The 16,677-nt window shown below is 41.4% G+C and overlaps 1 protein-coding gene across 1 annotated transcript in view; it reads left to right on the top strand.

The window, feature by feature from the left end:
• The window catches only part of tmc8 (transmembrane channel-like 8), a 30,187-nt gene extending 14,171 nt beyond the window's left edge, over positions 1–16,016 (top strand). The window contains exons 9-16 of the mRNA XM_067387662.1: positions 76–230; positions 556–625; positions 744–880; positions 12,985–13,162; positions 13,365–13,495; positions 14,209–14,358; positions 14,472–14,550; positions 15,299–16,016. Of these exons, the coding sequence (XP_067243763.1) occupies positions 76–230; positions 556–625; positions 744–880; positions 12,985–13,162; positions 13,365–13,495; positions 14,209–14,358; positions 14,472–14,550; positions 15,299–15,367 (969 nt within the window). The 3' untranslated portion in view covers positions 15,368–16,016. The remainder of the gene's footprint in view (positions 1–75; positions 231–555; positions 626–743; positions 881–12,984; positions 13,163–13,364; positions 13,496–14,208; positions 14,359–14,471; positions 14,551–15,298) is intronic.
• Positions 16,017–16,677: the final 661 nt, after the last annotated feature.

Raw genomic sequence — 16,677 nt, 5'->3', positions numbered from 1 at the left:
AATGTTCATTATTTTCTCAATTGTTGCAGTGAGTTTCCTAATGATTGATGTCCAGACATTATTCTCTCTTGTCAGCATAAGGATCTTCACTGGACTTTGTCATTGATGCTTGAGTATCTTCCTCCGATCACAATGACGACAATAAACTACGTGTTGCCACACATCTTCAGTAAGGTCTCAGAGTTTGAAGATTATTCACTCACCATCCAGCTCAACCTCACCCTAATCAGGTCAGACAGGTCATGCACTTTGACCTCTGGTGTGTGTCCCTGTGGTATTAAATACAGCAATATTTATTATTTTATATAGCTCTTTATATAAAGTTGAATATATATATATATATATGTCCAACTTTATTTGCATACATACAGTATATTCACATAAAGCAATACTATTGTCTAGCTCTAATCACTTAAACTATAAGGCATAAAGATATTACAAGATTTATGAAGATTCATAAAGATTTTCTGTAAAACTGCTTTGAAAACGATGTGTACTGACAAAAGCGCTATACAAACACCTTTGACTTGATGTAAATTTATGTGAATATTACAGGAGCATTTTCCTGAAGTTGGCATCTTTGGGCATCTATCTATTCTTCCTTATTAGACCTCCAGCTGTACAGGTATGTTAACAGGGAAAAACAGTCACCAATGAAATCTCTTTAATTTCTCAGTTGTAGACAATGAGATTACATGAAAGCAAATGGGGACTTTTGCTAATATCTCTTTAACTGTGCTCAGAATTGCAGTGATACCAAAGTCTGTAAACAAATCCCAGTTTGTGGAGAGAACGAGTTTGGGAAGGAGATGTACAAACTCACCGTTTTCAACTTCCTGGAGTGTTTCTTCACTGCGTTTTTTGTGGCTTACCCAAGAGCGTGAGTTACTCATACTTTATTGAACTCCTTTGAGCTCAAATATTGAACGCAAACGTTTTATGAGCAAACGCAAAGTTTCTCGGTGGAACGCAAACGTTTTATGAGCGAACGCAAAGATTCTCGGTGGAAAGCAAACGTTTTATGAGCGAACGCAAAGATTCTCGGTGGAACGCAAACGTTTTATGAGCAAACGCAAAGATTCTCGGTGGAACGCAAACGTTTTATGAGCGAACGCAAAGTTTCTCGGTGGAAAGCAAACGTTTTATGAGCGAACGCAAAGATTCTCGGTGGAACGCAAACGTTTTATGAGCGAACGCAAAGTTTCTCGGTGGAACGCAAACGTTTTATGAGCGAACGCAAAGATTCTCGGTGGAACTCAAACGTTTTATGAGCGAACGCAAAGATTCTCGGTGGAACGTAAACGTTTTATGAGCGAACGCAAAGTTTCTCGGTGGAAAGCAAACGTTTTATGAGCGAACGCAAAGGGAACGCAAAGATTCTCGGTGGAACTCAAACGTTTTATGAGCGAACACAATGTTTCTCGGTGGAAAGCAAACGTTTTATGAGCGAACGCAAAGATTCTCGGTGGAAAGCAAACGTTTTGAGCGAGCGCAAAGTTTCTCGGTGGAACGTAAACGATTAATGAGTGAACGCAAAGTTTCTCGGTGGAACGCAAACGTTTTATGAGCGAACGCAAAGTTTCTCGGTGGAATGTAAACGTTTTATGAGTGAACGCAAAGATTCTCGGTGGAACGCAAACGTTTTATGAGCGAACGCAAAGTTTCTCGGTGGAACGCAAATGTTTTATGAGCGAACGCAAAGTTTCTCGGTGGAACGCAAACGTTTTATGAGCGAACGCAAAGTTTCTCGGTGGAACGCAAACGTTTTATGAGCGAACGCAAAGTTTCTCGGTGGAACGTAAACGTTTTATGAGCGAACGCAAAGTTTTCGGTGGAACGCAACCGTTTTATGAGCGAACGCAAAGATTCTCGGTGGAACGCAAACGTTTTATGAGCGAACGCAAAGTTTCTCGGTGGAACGTAAAAGTTTTATGAGCGAACGCAAAGTTTCTCGGTGGAACGTAAACGTTTTATGAGCGAACGCAAAGTTTCTCGGTGGAACGCAAATGTTTTATGAGCGAACGCAAAGTTTCTCGGTGGAACGCAAACGTTTTATGAGCGAACGCAAAGTTTCTCGGTGGAACGCAACGTTTCTCTGTGGAACGCAAACGTTTTATGAGCGAACACAAAGATTCTCTGTGGAACACAAACCTTTTATGAGCGAACGCAAAGTTTCTCGGTGGAACGCAAACGTTTTATGAGCGAACGCAAAGTTTCTCGGTGGAACGCAACGTTTCTCTGTGGAACGCAAACGTTTTATGAGCAAACGCAAAGATTCTCGGTGGAACGCAAACGTTTTATGAGCGAACGCAAAGTTTCTCGGTGGAACGCAAACGTTTTATGAGCGAACGCAAAGTTTCTCGGTGGAACGCAACGTTTCTCTGTGGAACTCAAACGTTTTATGAGCGAACGCAAAGTTTCTCGGTGGAACGCAAACGTTTTATGAGCGAACGCAAAGTTTCTCGGTGGAACGCAAACGTTTTATGAGCGAACGCAAAGTTTCTCGGTGGAACGCAACGTTTCTCTGTGGAACGCAAACGTTTTATGAGCAAACGCAAAGATTCTCGGTGGAAAGCAAACGTTTTATGAGCGAACGCAAAGTTTCTCGGTGGAGAGCAAACGTTTTATGAGCGAACGCAAAGTTTCTCGGTGGAAAGCAAACGTTTTATGAGCGAACGCAAAGTTTCTCGGTGGAACGCAAACGTTTTATGAGCGAACGCAAAGATTCTCGGTGGAAAGCAAACGTTTTATGAGCAAACGCAAAGATTCTCGGTGGAAAGCAAACGTTTTATGAGCGAACGCAAAGTTTCTCGGTGGAAAGCAAACGTTTTATGAGCGAACGCAAAGTTTCTCGGTGGAAAGCAAACGTTTTATGAGCGAACGCAAAGTTTCTCGGTGGAACGCAAACGTTTTATGAGCGAACGCAAAGTTTCTCGGTGGAAAGCAAACGTTTTATGAGCAAGCGCAAAGATTCTCGGTGGAACTCAACCGTTTTATGAGCGAACGCAAAGATTCTCGGTGGAACGCAAACGTTTTATGAGCGAACGCAAAGTTTCTCGGTGGAACGCAAATGTTTTATGAGCAAACGCAAAGTTTCTCGGTGGAACGTAAACGTTTTATGAGCGAACGCAAAGATTCTCGGTGGAACGTAAACGTTTTATGAGCGAACGCAAAGATTCTTGGTGAAACGCAAAACGTTTTATGAGCGAACGCAAAGATTCTCGGTGAAACGCAAACGTTTTATGAGCGAACGCAAAGTTTCTCGGTGGAACGCAAACGTTTTATGAGCGAACGCAAAGATTCTCGGTGGAACGCAAACGTTTTATGAGCGAACGCAAAGTTTCTCGGTGGAACGCAAATGTTTTATGAGCGAACGCAAAGTTTCTCGGTGGAACATAAACGTTTTATGAGCGAACGCAAAGTTTCTTGGTGGAACGCAACCGTTTTATGAGCGAACGCAAAGATTCTCGGTGGAACTCAACCGTTTTATGAGCGAACGCAAAGATTCTCGGTGAAACGCAAACGTTTTATGAGCGAACGCAAAGTTTCTCGGTGGAACGCAAACGTTTTATGAGCGAACGCAAAGTTTCTCGGTGGAACGCAAATGTTTTATGAGCGAACGCAAAGTTTCTTGGTGGAACGCAACCGTTTTATGAGCGAACGCAAAGATTCTCGGTGGAACGTAAACGTTTTATGAGCGAACGCAAAGATTCTTGGTGAAACGCAAAACGTTTTATGAGCGAACGCAACGATTCTCGGTGAAACGCAAACGTTTTATGAGCGAACGCAAAGATTCTCGGTGAAACGCAAACGTTTTATGAGCGAACGCAAAGATTCTCGGTGGAACGTAAACGTTTTATGAGCGAACGCAAAGTTTCTCTGTGAAACGCAAACGTTTTATGAGCGAACGCAAAGTTTCTCGTTGGAACGCAAACATTTTATGAGCGAACGCAAAGTTTCTCTGTGAAACGCAACCGTTTTATGAGCGAACGCAAAGTTTCTCGGTGGAACGCAACCGTTTTATGAGCCAACGCAAAGATTCTCGGTGGAACTCAACCGCTTTATGAGCGAACGCAAAGATTCTCGGTGGAACGCAAACGTTTTATGAGCGAACGCAAAGTTTCTCGGTGGAACGCAAATGTTTTATGAGCGAACGCAAAGTTTCTCGGTGGAACGTAAACGTTTTATGAGCGAACGCAAAGTTTCTTGGTGGAACGCAACCGTTTTATGAGCGAACGCAAAGATTCTCGGTGGAACGTAAACGTTTTATGAGCGAACGCAAAGTTTCTCGGTGGAGCGCAAACGTTTTATGAGCGAACGCAAAGTTTCTCGGTGGAACGTAAACGTTTTATGAGCGAACACAAACGTTTTATGAGCAAACGCAAAGTTTCTCGGTGGAACGCAAACGTTTTATGAGCGAACGCAAAGTTTCTCGGTGGAAAGCAAACGTTTTATGAGCGAACGCAAAGTTTCTTGGTGGAACGCAACCGTTTTATGAGCGAACGCAAAGATTCTCGGTGGAAAGCAAACGTTTTATGAGCGAACGCAAAGTTTCTCGGTGGAAAGCAAACGTTTTATGAGCGAACGCAAAGATTCTCGGTGGAACTCAACCGTTTTATGAGCGAACGCAAAGTTTCTCGGTGGAACGCAAACGTTTTATGAGCGAACGCAAAGTTTCTCGGTGGAACGCTAATGTTTTATGAGCGAACGCAAAGTTTCTTGGTGGAACGCAACCGTTTTATGAGCGAACGCAAAGTTTCTCAGTGGAACGCAACGTTTCTCTGTGGAACGCAAACGTTTTATGAGCAAACGCAAAGATTCTCGGTGGAAAGCAAACGTTTTATGAGCGAACGCAAAGTTTCTCGGTGGAGAGCAAACGTTTTATGAGCGAACGCAAAGTTTCTCGGTGGAAAGCAAACGTTTTATGAGCGAACGCAAAGTTTCTCGGTGGAACGCAAACGTTTTATGAGCGAACGCAAAGATTCTCGGTGGAAAGCAAACGTTTTATGAGCAAACGCAAAGATTCTCGGTGGAAAGCAAACGTTTTATGAGCGAACGCAAAGTTTCTCGGTGGAAAGCAAACGTTTTATGAGCGAACGCAAAGTTTCTCGGTGGAAAGCAAACGTTTTATGAGCGAACGCAAAGTTTCTCGGTGGAACGCAAACGTTTTATGAGCGAACGCAAAGTTTCTCGGTGGAAAGCAAACGTTTTATGAGCAAGCGCAAAGATTCTCGGTGGAACTCAACCGTTTTATGAGCGAACGCAAAGATTCTCGGTGGAACGCAAACGTTTTATGAGCGAACGCAAAGTTTCTCGGTGGAACGCAAATGTTTTATGAGCAAACGCAAAGTTTCTCGGTGGAACGTAAACGTTTTATGAGCGAACGCAAAGATTCTCGGTGGAACGTAAACGTTTTATGAGCGAACGCAAAGATTCTTGGTGAAACGCAAAACGTTTTATGAGCGAACGCAAAGATTCTCGGTGAAACGCAAACGTTTTATGAGCGAACGCAAAGTTTCTCGGTGGAACGCAAACGTTTTATGAGCGAACGCAAAGATTCTCGGTGGAACGCAAACGTTTTATGAGCGAACGCAAAGTTTCTCGGTGGAACGCAAATGTTTTATGAGCGAACGCAAAGTTTCTCGGTGGAACATAAACGTTTTATGAGCGAACGCAAAGTTTCTTGGTGGAACGCAACCGTTTTATGAGCGAACGCAAAGATTCTCGGTGGAACTCAACCGTTTTATGAGCGAACGCAAAGATTCTCGGTGAAACGCAAACGTTTTATGAGCGAACGCAAAGTTTCTCGGTGGAACGCAAACGTTTTATGAGCGAACGCAAAGTTTCTCGGTGGAACGCAAATGTTTTATGAGCGAACGCAAAGTTTCTTGGTGGAACGCAACCGTTTTATGAGCGAACGCAAAGATTCTCGGTGGAACGTAAACGTTTTATGAGCGAACGCAAAGATTCTTGGTGAAACGCAAAACGTTTTATGAGCGAACGCAACGATTCTCGGTGAAACGCAAACGTTTTATGAGCGAACGCAAAGATTCTCGGTGAAACGCAAACGTTTTATGAGCGAACGCAAAGATTCTCGGTGGAACGTAAACGTTTTATGAGCGAACGCAAAGTTTCTCTGTGAAACGCAAACGTTTTATGAGCGAACGCAAAGTTTCTCGTTGGAACGCAAACATTTTATGAGCGAACGCAAAGTTTCTCTGTGAAACGCAACCGTTTTATGAGCGAACGCAAAGTTTCTCGGTGGAACGCAACCGTTTTATGAGCCAACGCAAAGATTCTCGGTGGAACTCAACCGTTTTATGAGCGAACGCAAAGATTCTCGGTGGAACGCAAACGTTTTATGAGCGAACGCAAAGTTTCTCGGTGGAACGCAAATGTTTTATGAGCGAACGCAAAGTTTCTCGGTGGAACGTAAACGTTTTATGAGCGAACGCAAAGTTTCTTGGTGGAACGCAACCGTTTTATGAGCGAACGCAAAGATTCTCGGTGGAACGTAAACGTTTTATGAGCGAACGCAAAGTTTCTCGGTGGAGCGCAAACGTTTTATGAGCGAACGCAAAGTTTCTCGGTGGAACGTAAACGTTTTATGAGCGAACACAAACGTTTTATGAGCAAACGCAAAGTTTCTCGGTGGAACGCAAACGTTTTATGAGCGAACGCAAAGTTTCTCGGTGGAAAGCAAACGTTTTATGAGCGAACGCAAAGTTTCTTGGTGGAACGCAACCGTTTTATGAGCGAACGCAAAGATTCTCGGTGGAAAGCAAACGTTTTATGAGCGAACGCAAAGTTTCTCGGTGGAAAGCAAACGTTTTATGAGCGAACGCAAAGATTCTCGGTGGAACTCAACCGTTTTATGAGCGAACGCAAAGTTTCTCGGTGGAACGCAAACGTTTTATGAGCGAACGCAAAGTTTCTCGGTGGAACGCTAATGTTTTATGAGCGAACGCAAAGTTTCTTGGTGGAACGCAACCGTTTTATGAGCGAACGCAAAGTTTCTCAGTGGAACGTAAACGTTTTATGAGCGAACACAAAGTTTCTCGGTGGAGCGCAAACGTTTTATGAGCGAACGCAAAGTTTCTCGGTGGAACGTAAACGTTTTATGAGCGAACGCAAACGTTTTATGAGCAAACGCAAAGTTTCTCGGTGGAACGCAAACGTTTTATGAGCGAACGCAAAGTTTCTCGGTGGAAAGCAAACGTTTTATGAGCGAACGCAAAGATTCTCGGTGGAATGCAAACGTTTTATGAGCGAACGCAAAGTTTCTTGGTGGAACGCAACTGTTTTATGAGCGAACGCAAAGATTCTCGGTGGAACGTAAACGTTTTATGAGCGAACGCAAAGATTCTCGGTGGAACGTAAACGTTTTATGAGCAAACGCAAAGTTTCTCGGTGGAACGCAAACGTTTTATGAGCGAACGCAAAGTTTCTCGGTGGAAAGCAAACGTTTTATGAGCGAACGCAAAGATTCTCGGTGGAATGCAAACGTTTTATGAGCGAACGCAAAGTTTCTTGGTGGAACGCAACTGTTTTATGAGCGAATGCAAAGATTCTCGGTGGAACGCAAACGTTTTATGAGCGAACGCAAAGTTTCTCGGTGGAACGCAAATGTTTTATGAGCGAACGCAAAGTTTCTCGGTGGAACGTAAACGTTTTATGAGCGAACGCAAAGTTTCTTGGTGGAACGCAACCGTTTTATGAGCGAACGCAAAGATTCTCGGTGGAACGTAAACGTTTTATGAGCGAACGCAAAGTTTCTCGGTGGAGCGCAAACGTTTTATGAGCGAACGCAAAGTTTCTCGGTGGAACGTAAACGTTTTATGAGCGAACGCAAACGTTTTATGAGCAAATGCAAAGTTTCTCGGTGGAACGCAAACGTTTTATGAGCGAACGCAAAGTTTCTCGGTGGAACGCAACGTTTCTCTGTGGAACGCAAACGTTTTATGAGCAAACGCAAAGATTCTCGGTGGAAAGCAAACGTTTTATGAGCGAACGCAAAGTTTCTCGGTGGAAAGCAAACGTTTTATGAGCGAACGCAAAGATTCTCAGTGGAACTCAAACGTTTTATGAGCGAACGCAAAGTTTCTCGGTGGAACGCAAACGTTTTATGAGTGAACGCAAAGTTTCTCGGTGGAACGCAAACATTTTATGAGCGAACGCAAACTTTCTCGGTGGAAAGCAAATGTTTTATGAGCGAACGCAAAGTTTCTCGGTGGAACGTAAACGTTTTATGAGCGAACGCAAAGTTTCTCGGTGGAATGCAAACGTTTTATGAGCGAACGCAAAGATTCTCGGTGGAACGTAAACGTTTTATGAGCGAACACAAAGATTCTCTGTGGAACACAAACCTTTTATGAGCGAACGCAAAGTTTCTCGGTGGAACGCAACGTTTCTCTGTGGAACGCAAACGTTTTATGAGCGAACACAAAGATTCTCTGTGGAACGCAAACCTTTTATGAGCGAACGCAAAGTTTCTCGGTGGAACGCAAACGTTTTATGAGCGAACGCAAAGTTTCTCGGTGGAACATAAACGTTTTATGAACGAACGCAAAGTTTCTCGTAACGCAAATGTTTTATGAGCGAACGCAAAGATTCTCGGTGGAACTCAAACGTTTTATGAGCGAACGCAAAGTTTCTCGGTGAAACGCAAACGTTTTATGAGCGAACGCAAAGTTTCTCGTTGGAACGCAAACGTTTTATGAGCGAACGCAAAGTTTCTCGGTGGAACGCAAACCTTTTATGAGCGAACGCAAAGTTTCTCGATGGAGCGCAAACGTTTTATGAGCGAACGCAAAGATTCTCGGTGGAACGTAAACGTTTTATGAGCGAACGCAAAGATTCTTGGTGAAACGCAAAACGTTTTATGAGCGAACGCAACGATTCTCGGTGAAACGCAAACGTTTTATGAGCGAACGCAAAGATTCTCGGTGAAACGCAAACGTTTTATGAGCGAACGCAAAGATTCTCGGTGGAACGTAAACGTTTTATGAGCGAACGCAAAGTTTCTCTGTGAAACGCAAACGTTTTATGAGCGAACGCAAAGTTTCTCGTTGGAACGCAAACATTTTATGAGCGAACGCAAAGTTTCTCTGTGAAACGCAACCGTTTTATGAGCGAACGCAAAGTTTCTCGGTGGAACGCAACCGTTTTATGAGCCAACGCAAAGATTCTCGGTGGAACTCAACCGTTTTATGAGCGAACGCAAAGATTCTCGGTGGAACGCAAACGTTTTATGAGCGAACGCAAAGTTTCTCGGTGGAACGCAAATGTTTTATGAGCGAACGCAAAGTTTCTCGGTGGAACGTAAACGTTTTATGAGCGAACGCAAAGTTTCTTGGTGGAACGCAACCGTTTTATGAGCGAACGCAAAGATTCTCGGTGGAACGTAAACGTTTTATGAGCGAACGCAAAGTTTCTCGGTGGAGCGCAAACGTTTTATGAGCGAACGCAAAGTTTCTCGGTGGAACGTAAACGTTTTATGAGCGAACACAAACGTTTTATGAGCAAACGCAAAGTTTCTCGGTGGAACGCAAACGTTTTATGAGCGAACGCAAAGTTTCTCGGTGGAAAGCAAACGTTTTATGAGCGAACGCAAAGTTTCTTGGTGGAACGCAACCGTTTTATGAGCGAATGCAAAGATTCTCGGTGGAAAGCAAACGTTTTATGAGCGAACGCAAAGTTTCTCGGTGGAAAGCAAACGTTTTATGAGCGAACGCAAAGATTCTCGGTGGAACTCAACCGTTTTATGAGCGAACGCAAAGTTTCTCGGTGGAACGCAAACGTTTTATGAGCGAACGCAAAGTTTCTCGGTGGAACGCTAATGTTTTATGAGCGAACGCAAAGTTTCTTGGTGGAACGCAACCGTTTTATGAGCGAACGCAAAGTTTCTCAGTGGAACGTAAACGTTTTATGAGCGAACACAAAGTTTCTCGGTGGAGCGCAAACGTTTTATGAGCGAACGCAAAGTTTCTCGGTGGAACGTAAACGTTTTATGAGCGAACGCAAACGTTTTATGAGCAAACGCAAAGTTTCTCGGTGGAACGCAAACGTTTTATGAGCGAACGCAAAGTTTCTCGGTGGAAAGCAAACGTTTTATGAGCGAACGCAAAGATTCTCGGTGGAATGCAAACGTTTTATGAGCGAACGCAAAGTTTCTTGGTGGAACGCAACTGTTTTATGAGCGAACGCAAAGATTCTCGGTGGAACGTAAACGTTTTATGAGCGAACGCAAAGTTTCTCGGTGGAATGCAAACGTTTTATGAGCGAACGCAAAGATTCTCGGTGGAACGTAAACGTTTTATGAGCAAACGCAAAGTTTCTCGGTGGAACGCAAACGTTTTATGAGCGAACGCAAAGTTTCTCGGTGGAAAGCAAACGTTTTATGAGCGAACGCAAAGATTCTCGGTGGAATGCAAACGTTTTATGAGCGAACGCAAAGTTTCTTGGTGGAACGCAACTGTTTTATGAGCGAATGCAAAGATTCTCGGTGGAACGCAAACGTTTTATGAGCGAATGCAAAGTTTCTCGGTGGAACGCAAATGTTTTATGAGCGAACGCAAAGTTTCTCGGTGGAACGTAAACGTTTTATGAGCGAACGCAAAGTTTCTTGGTGGAACGCAACCGTTTTATGAGCGAACGCAAAGATTCTCGGTGGAACGTAAACGTTTTATGAGCGAACGCAAAGTTTCTCGGTGGAGCGCAAACGTTTTATGAGCGAACGCAAAGTTTCTCGGTGGAACGTAAACGTTTTATGAGCGAACGCAAACGTTTTATGAGCAAATGCAAAGTTTCTCGGTGGAACGCAAACGTTTTATGAGCGAACGCAAAGTTTCTCGGTGGAACGCAACGTTTCTCTGTGGAACGCAAACGTTTTATGAGCAAACGCAAAGATTCTCGGTGGAAAGCAAACGTTTTATGAGCGAACGCAAAGTTTCTCGGTGGAAAGCAAACGTTTTATGAGCGAACGCAAAGATTCTCAGTGGAACTCAAACGTTTTATGAGCGAACGCAAAGTTTCTCGGTGGAACGCAAACGTTTTATGAGTGAACGCAAAGTTTCTCGGTGGAACGCAAACATTTTATGAGCGAACGCAAACTTTCTCGGTGGAAAGCAAATGTTTTATGAGCGAACGCAAAGTTTCTCGGTGGAACGTAAACGTTTTATGAGCGAACGCAAAGTTTCTCGGTGGAATGCAAACGTTTTATGAGCGAACGCAAAGATTCTCGGTGGAACGTAAACGTTTTATGAGCGAACACAAAGATTCTCTGTGGAACACAAACCTTTTATGAGCGAACGCAAAGTTTCTCGGTGGAACGCAAACGTTTTATGAGCGAACACAAAGATTCTCTGTGGAACGCAAACCTTTTATGAGCGAACACAAAGATTCTCTGTGGAACGCAAACCTTTTATGAGCGAACGCAAAGTTTCTCGGTGGAACGCAAACGTTTTATGAGCGAACGCAAAGTTTCTCGGTGGAACGCAACGTTTCTCTGTGGAACGCAAATGTTTTATGAGCAAACGCAAAGATTCTCGGTGGAAAGCAAACGTTTTATGAGCGAACGCAAAGTTTCTCGGTGGAAAACAAACGTTTTATGAGCGAACGCAAAGATTCTCGGTGGAACTCAAACGTTTTATGAGCGAACGCAAAGTTTCTCGGTGGAACGCAAACCTTTTATGAGCGAACGCAAAGTTTCTCGGTGGAGCGCAAACGTTTTATGAGCGAACGCAAAGTTTCTCGGTGGAACGTAAACGTTTTATGAGCGAACGCAAACGTTTTATGAGCAAACGCAAAGTTTCTCGGTGGAACGCAAACGTTTTATGAGCAAACGCAAAGTTTCTCGGTGGAACGCAAACGTTTTATGAGCGAACGCAAAGTTTCTCGGTGGAACGTAAACGTTTTATGAGCGAACGCAAACGTTTTATGAGCAAACGCAACGTTTCTCTGTGGAACGCAAACGTTTTATGAGCAAACGCAAAGATTCTCGGTGGAAAGCAAACGTTTTATGAGCGAACGCAAAGTTTCTCGGTGGAAAGCAAACGTTTTATGAGCGAACGCAAAGATTCTCAGTGGAACTCAAACGTTTTATGAGCGAACGCAAAGTTTCTCGGTGGAACGCAAACGTTTTATGAGTGAACGCAAAGTTTCTCGGTGGAACGCAAACATTTTATGAGCGAACGCAAACTTTCTCGGTGGAAAGCAAATGTTTTATGAGCGAACGCAAAGTTTCTCGGTGGAACGTAAACGTTTTATGAGCGAACGCAAAGTTTCTCGGTGGAATGCAAACGTTTTATGAGCGAACGCAAAGATTCTCGGTGGAATGTAAACGTTTTATGAGCGAACACAAAGATTCTCTGTGGAACACAAACCTTTTATGAGCGAACGCAAAGTTTCTCGGTGGAACGCAACGTTTCTCTGTGGAACGCAAACGTTTTATGAGCGAACACAAAGATTCTCTGTGGAACGCAAACCTTTTATGAGCGAACGCAAAGTTTCTCCGTGGAACGCAAACGTTTTATGAGCGAACGCAAAGTTTCTCGGTGGAACGCAACGTTTCTCTGTGGAACGCAAACGTTTTATGAGCAAACGCAAAGATTCTCGGTGGAAAGCAAACGTTTTATGAGCGAACGCAAAGTTTCTCGGTGGAAAACAAACGTTTTATGAGCGAACGCAAAGATTCTCGGTGGAACTCAAACGTTTTATGAGCGAACGCAAAGTTTCTCGGTGGAACGCAAACCTTTTATGAGCGAACGCAAAGTTTCTCGGTGGAACGCAAACGTTTTAATGGGGAATGCAAAGTTTCTCTGGGAACCCTTTAGGGTCTTAGTACACAGAAGTTCATGTAAATCCTGTTTATTTATTTTAATTTTCCATTTTTATGATTTAATTATTTACCAGCTCATCAACTCACACACCGCGGTTTGAGAAATTCAACTTTAGTTAATGACTGTATGTTTCTTTTCATCATAGCTTATTAGTGGAGAAGTTTCCATCCTCATCATTACTAGCCAAGAAGCAGTTTGAGATTTCCTTCAATGTGCTGGACCTGGTCAACAGTCAGACGGTCACATGGGTTGGCATGTTTTACTGCCCTCTACTGCCGGCCATCAGCGCTCTCAGGCTGCTGTTCCTCTTCTACATCAAGAAGGTTTGATATTTGCATTCGCATTTGTATATATTTTAATTTTATTCCAGTAAACGTGTATTTCTTTCAAGCAACAAAAATATTTGTTATGGTTTTAGTTAACTACAATAACCCTGCAAAAGAGAAAAGTCAAAAGCAATCCAAAAGAATGTTTTAAGATCATATTTAGAAACAGCTGATATAATATCATCTCTCTGTCCGTCAGTTCACAGTGGTCCGCTGTTGTGCTCCGGCTCAGAGAATGTTCCGGACCGCCAGTTCATCTGTTCTGTTCCATTTCATGCTGTTGTTGGGTCTCTCCATGTCTGTGGTCACATTAGTTGTCAATATCAACAGGTACCAGTCAATGTTGACATATACTGTACTGTATATTGATGATATAATACAGTGTTTTTTCATACACTGCTCACTTTTGGTCTATTTTGCTTCCATAACACATGGAAAGAAAACATCCAAAAGTGTTTTTATTGCACTTTATCTATTTGCATATTTCAATCAAAATCCATATCTTTAAAGGCAGCGAGTTTAAGTCGGAAATCTTTACAGTTTTATTCATATCTATATTCTGAAGGTTTGTTCATATATCATTGGCCTGATTTACAGAAACTTTTACTCCTAAAAACATGGTAAAAATAAATATAATTTTTTGTCTGTTGACAGTATTTTCTGATTTAAGGAGTGATAAAAACAGAAATCCAATATTTCTGAAAAACCTATAATATGTCAACAAAATCAAAGAACAATTATGAATCTGGCTTTATCCAATGTTAAGATTTTTGTGCTGGAAATGTATGCAAATTTACTTAAATTATGCCTCATTTGCATGTTTAACCATAACATCTCAGAAAACTTGTACAAAACAGCTTTTTCTTAATTCTTAATGCAAGTAATCAAGTATGGTGAAATCTATTAGCTAAATAAGACGTAATAAAACATATAACAGAAACCTATTCACCTAATAAATGTATTCACTCATAATATGTGAGTTTTATATTAGTGAGGTTTTCCTCATGTCCATAAACCGTATCCTGGCATGTTCTCATCTAAAGGTTCGATCAGGGTGGCTGCGGCCCGTTTAAAGACAGAAACGTGTCTAATGTGACCAATGTGTGTAAGGAGGCGCTGCCCGAGCAGGTCCAGAACACCATCAGCTACATCACGTCGGAGGCCTTCGCGTTCGCTCTGATACTGGCTGAGGTGTAAGTGTGTGTTTTTTGTTTCTAATGCCGGATCCTAAGCAGCTGTGATGGAAAATTCACATAAAAATAGGATGTACGTCAATTTGTTTGTGACCCGTTGACCTTTTTCACAGTGTCGTTCTGACGTCGTACGTGTCCCGTGGACGAGCGAATCGTAAAGCCATTGAGAGACTGAAGGACATGTTGGTGATGGTGAGTGTTTTACGTGAACTGAGAAGTCTTAGTTTCATTAGCTTTTATTTGATTAGCAGATACAAATAAAGAAAAACGCAAACACTATGAAAAAAAAAGTACACTTCCAAAATGTACTTAAAGTGCTTAGTATTTTTGTGCACTAATTTTTGGGTTAGTTCACCCAAAAAATTAAAATAATGTCATTAATTACTCTCCCTCATGGCGTTCCACACACCCGTAAGACCTTTGTTCATCTTCAGAACGCAAATTAAGATATTTTTGATGAAATCCGATGGCTCAATGAGGCCTGCATAGCCAGCAATGACATTTCCTCTCTCAAGATCCTTTAATGTACTAAAAACATATTTAAATCAGTTCATGTGAGTACAGTGGTTCAATATTAATAGGGTAAGTAATTAATGACAGAAATTACATTTCTGGGTGAACTAACCCTTTAATATACTAAAAATTATTCTTAAAATAATCTTATTTCATTTCAGAATGAAAATTTTCCTGATAATTTACTCTCATGTCATCCAAGATGAAGAAAGAGAGACATGAACATCTTGGATGACATGGAGGAGAGTAAATTATCAGGGCATTTTAATTCAGAAGTGAACTAATCCTTTACAAGTAATGCAAGTTTTCCATTTCTACTTCTGAACTATATATCAAAATGTTAATGTTATGCCCAAAAGTATTTCTAAAACACTTCTGTAGAATGGTAATTATCTGCTCCTGAATCTCTTCTGCATTCTGTCTCCAGTGCAGCTCTGATAAACGCTTCCTGGTGAAGCAGCACTCGACGATCACGAGACGACAGCTCAGACGCTAACATGACATCCGTATGATAAAACAAACACAAACGGTGACTTAAAAACATTGTCTTCAGGTAAAACAAACTGAGGCAACGACTTGATCTGAAACTGCTCACTGTCATGAGAAAGTAAATTACACCTGCTTTTGGCTCAAGAGGGGAAAATAAAATTCTAAACCAAATGAGCTCAAGTTGAGGAAGGAAGATTTGCAATGATTTAATTTAATTTAGAGCTTTATTCTATGTGCTCATGAACTCTAAGTTTATTATATTAGGTCAAAGTTCACCCTAAATGTCATGCCTTTTATAGTTTAATTTGGTCCGTTCACACCAGTAACGATGACTATATTAGCGGATGATATTGTTCTGTTTATTATAAGCGCTGCAGTTTTAAATGCTGGAGCTCTTAAAGCAGGATGGATTCTGATTGGCTGTCGGTGTTTTTATCGTTCATCAGCTTGTTCTGAAAGTGATTCCGACAATATCGGTGTCGTTATCGTTATATTCATTATTCTTGCTGTGTTAAACATGTCAGAAGTGTAAAGTATGTTTGTGGTATTTTTTTGAAGCTTCTTGTCAGTATTATTCACACATTATAATTTTGTGCATTTAAGTTTGTACATTTGTTAATGTATTCTCTCAATAAAGTAAATACTATAATAGTTTTTGTTGATATTTTGATTTTTTTTATGTTTTGTTTTCATTTTAGTTAAAAGTTTTAGTAATATTGTTGTGTGTTTTTATATACGTCCATATAGTTTTTAGGTTTTAGTATTTAGTTTTTTAGTTATTTTAGTACTTTAACTTAACCCTTATAGGGTCTTTTTAGACCCCAAACGATGTTTGTTGAAATAAAAAAAATGTTCTTTCTGTCCAAATGACATGAAATTTTTGTACAGTTGTTAACACTTTCTAGATCTACAAATTAAAAAAAATTGGAGTGATAGCTTGTTTTTATGGTAGTGTAGAAAAAAAGTCACACTCAGGGTCTCTCCAGAGACCCCAGGCAACAAAATTTAATTTTACTCTATTTATTAATGTTTTTACTTCATATTTGTGCAGTTTTTGGAGGATTTATCATATCTTTTAAATTGATATAAATAAATAAATACATATTTTGTTGAGTAGGTTTTTATACAAAAACAGCTTTTTATGTAAAATTCACTTCATAAAAGACCCACATTTCTAACTTTCATTCATGGGGATAACATTCATGGGGATTTTTGCCCATCTTTTGGAAAATGCAGTTTTAAAAGTAAAAAATGATCACTTTATCCAGCAGATGGCAGCAGAGCTCCACTATTTGCTGTTTGACTGACTGAAAGACC

Source organism: Chanodichthys erythropterus, chromosome 6 (genome assembly GCF_024489055.1).
Source record: "Chanodichthys erythropterus isolate Z2021 chromosome 6, ASM2448905v1, whole genome shotgun sequence".
NCBI classification, from domain to species: Eukaryota; Metazoa; Chordata; class Actinopteri; order Cypriniformes; family Xenocyprididae; genus Chanodichthys; species Chanodichthys erythropterus.
This window is presented reverse-complemented; position numbering and strand designations above follow the sequence as displayed.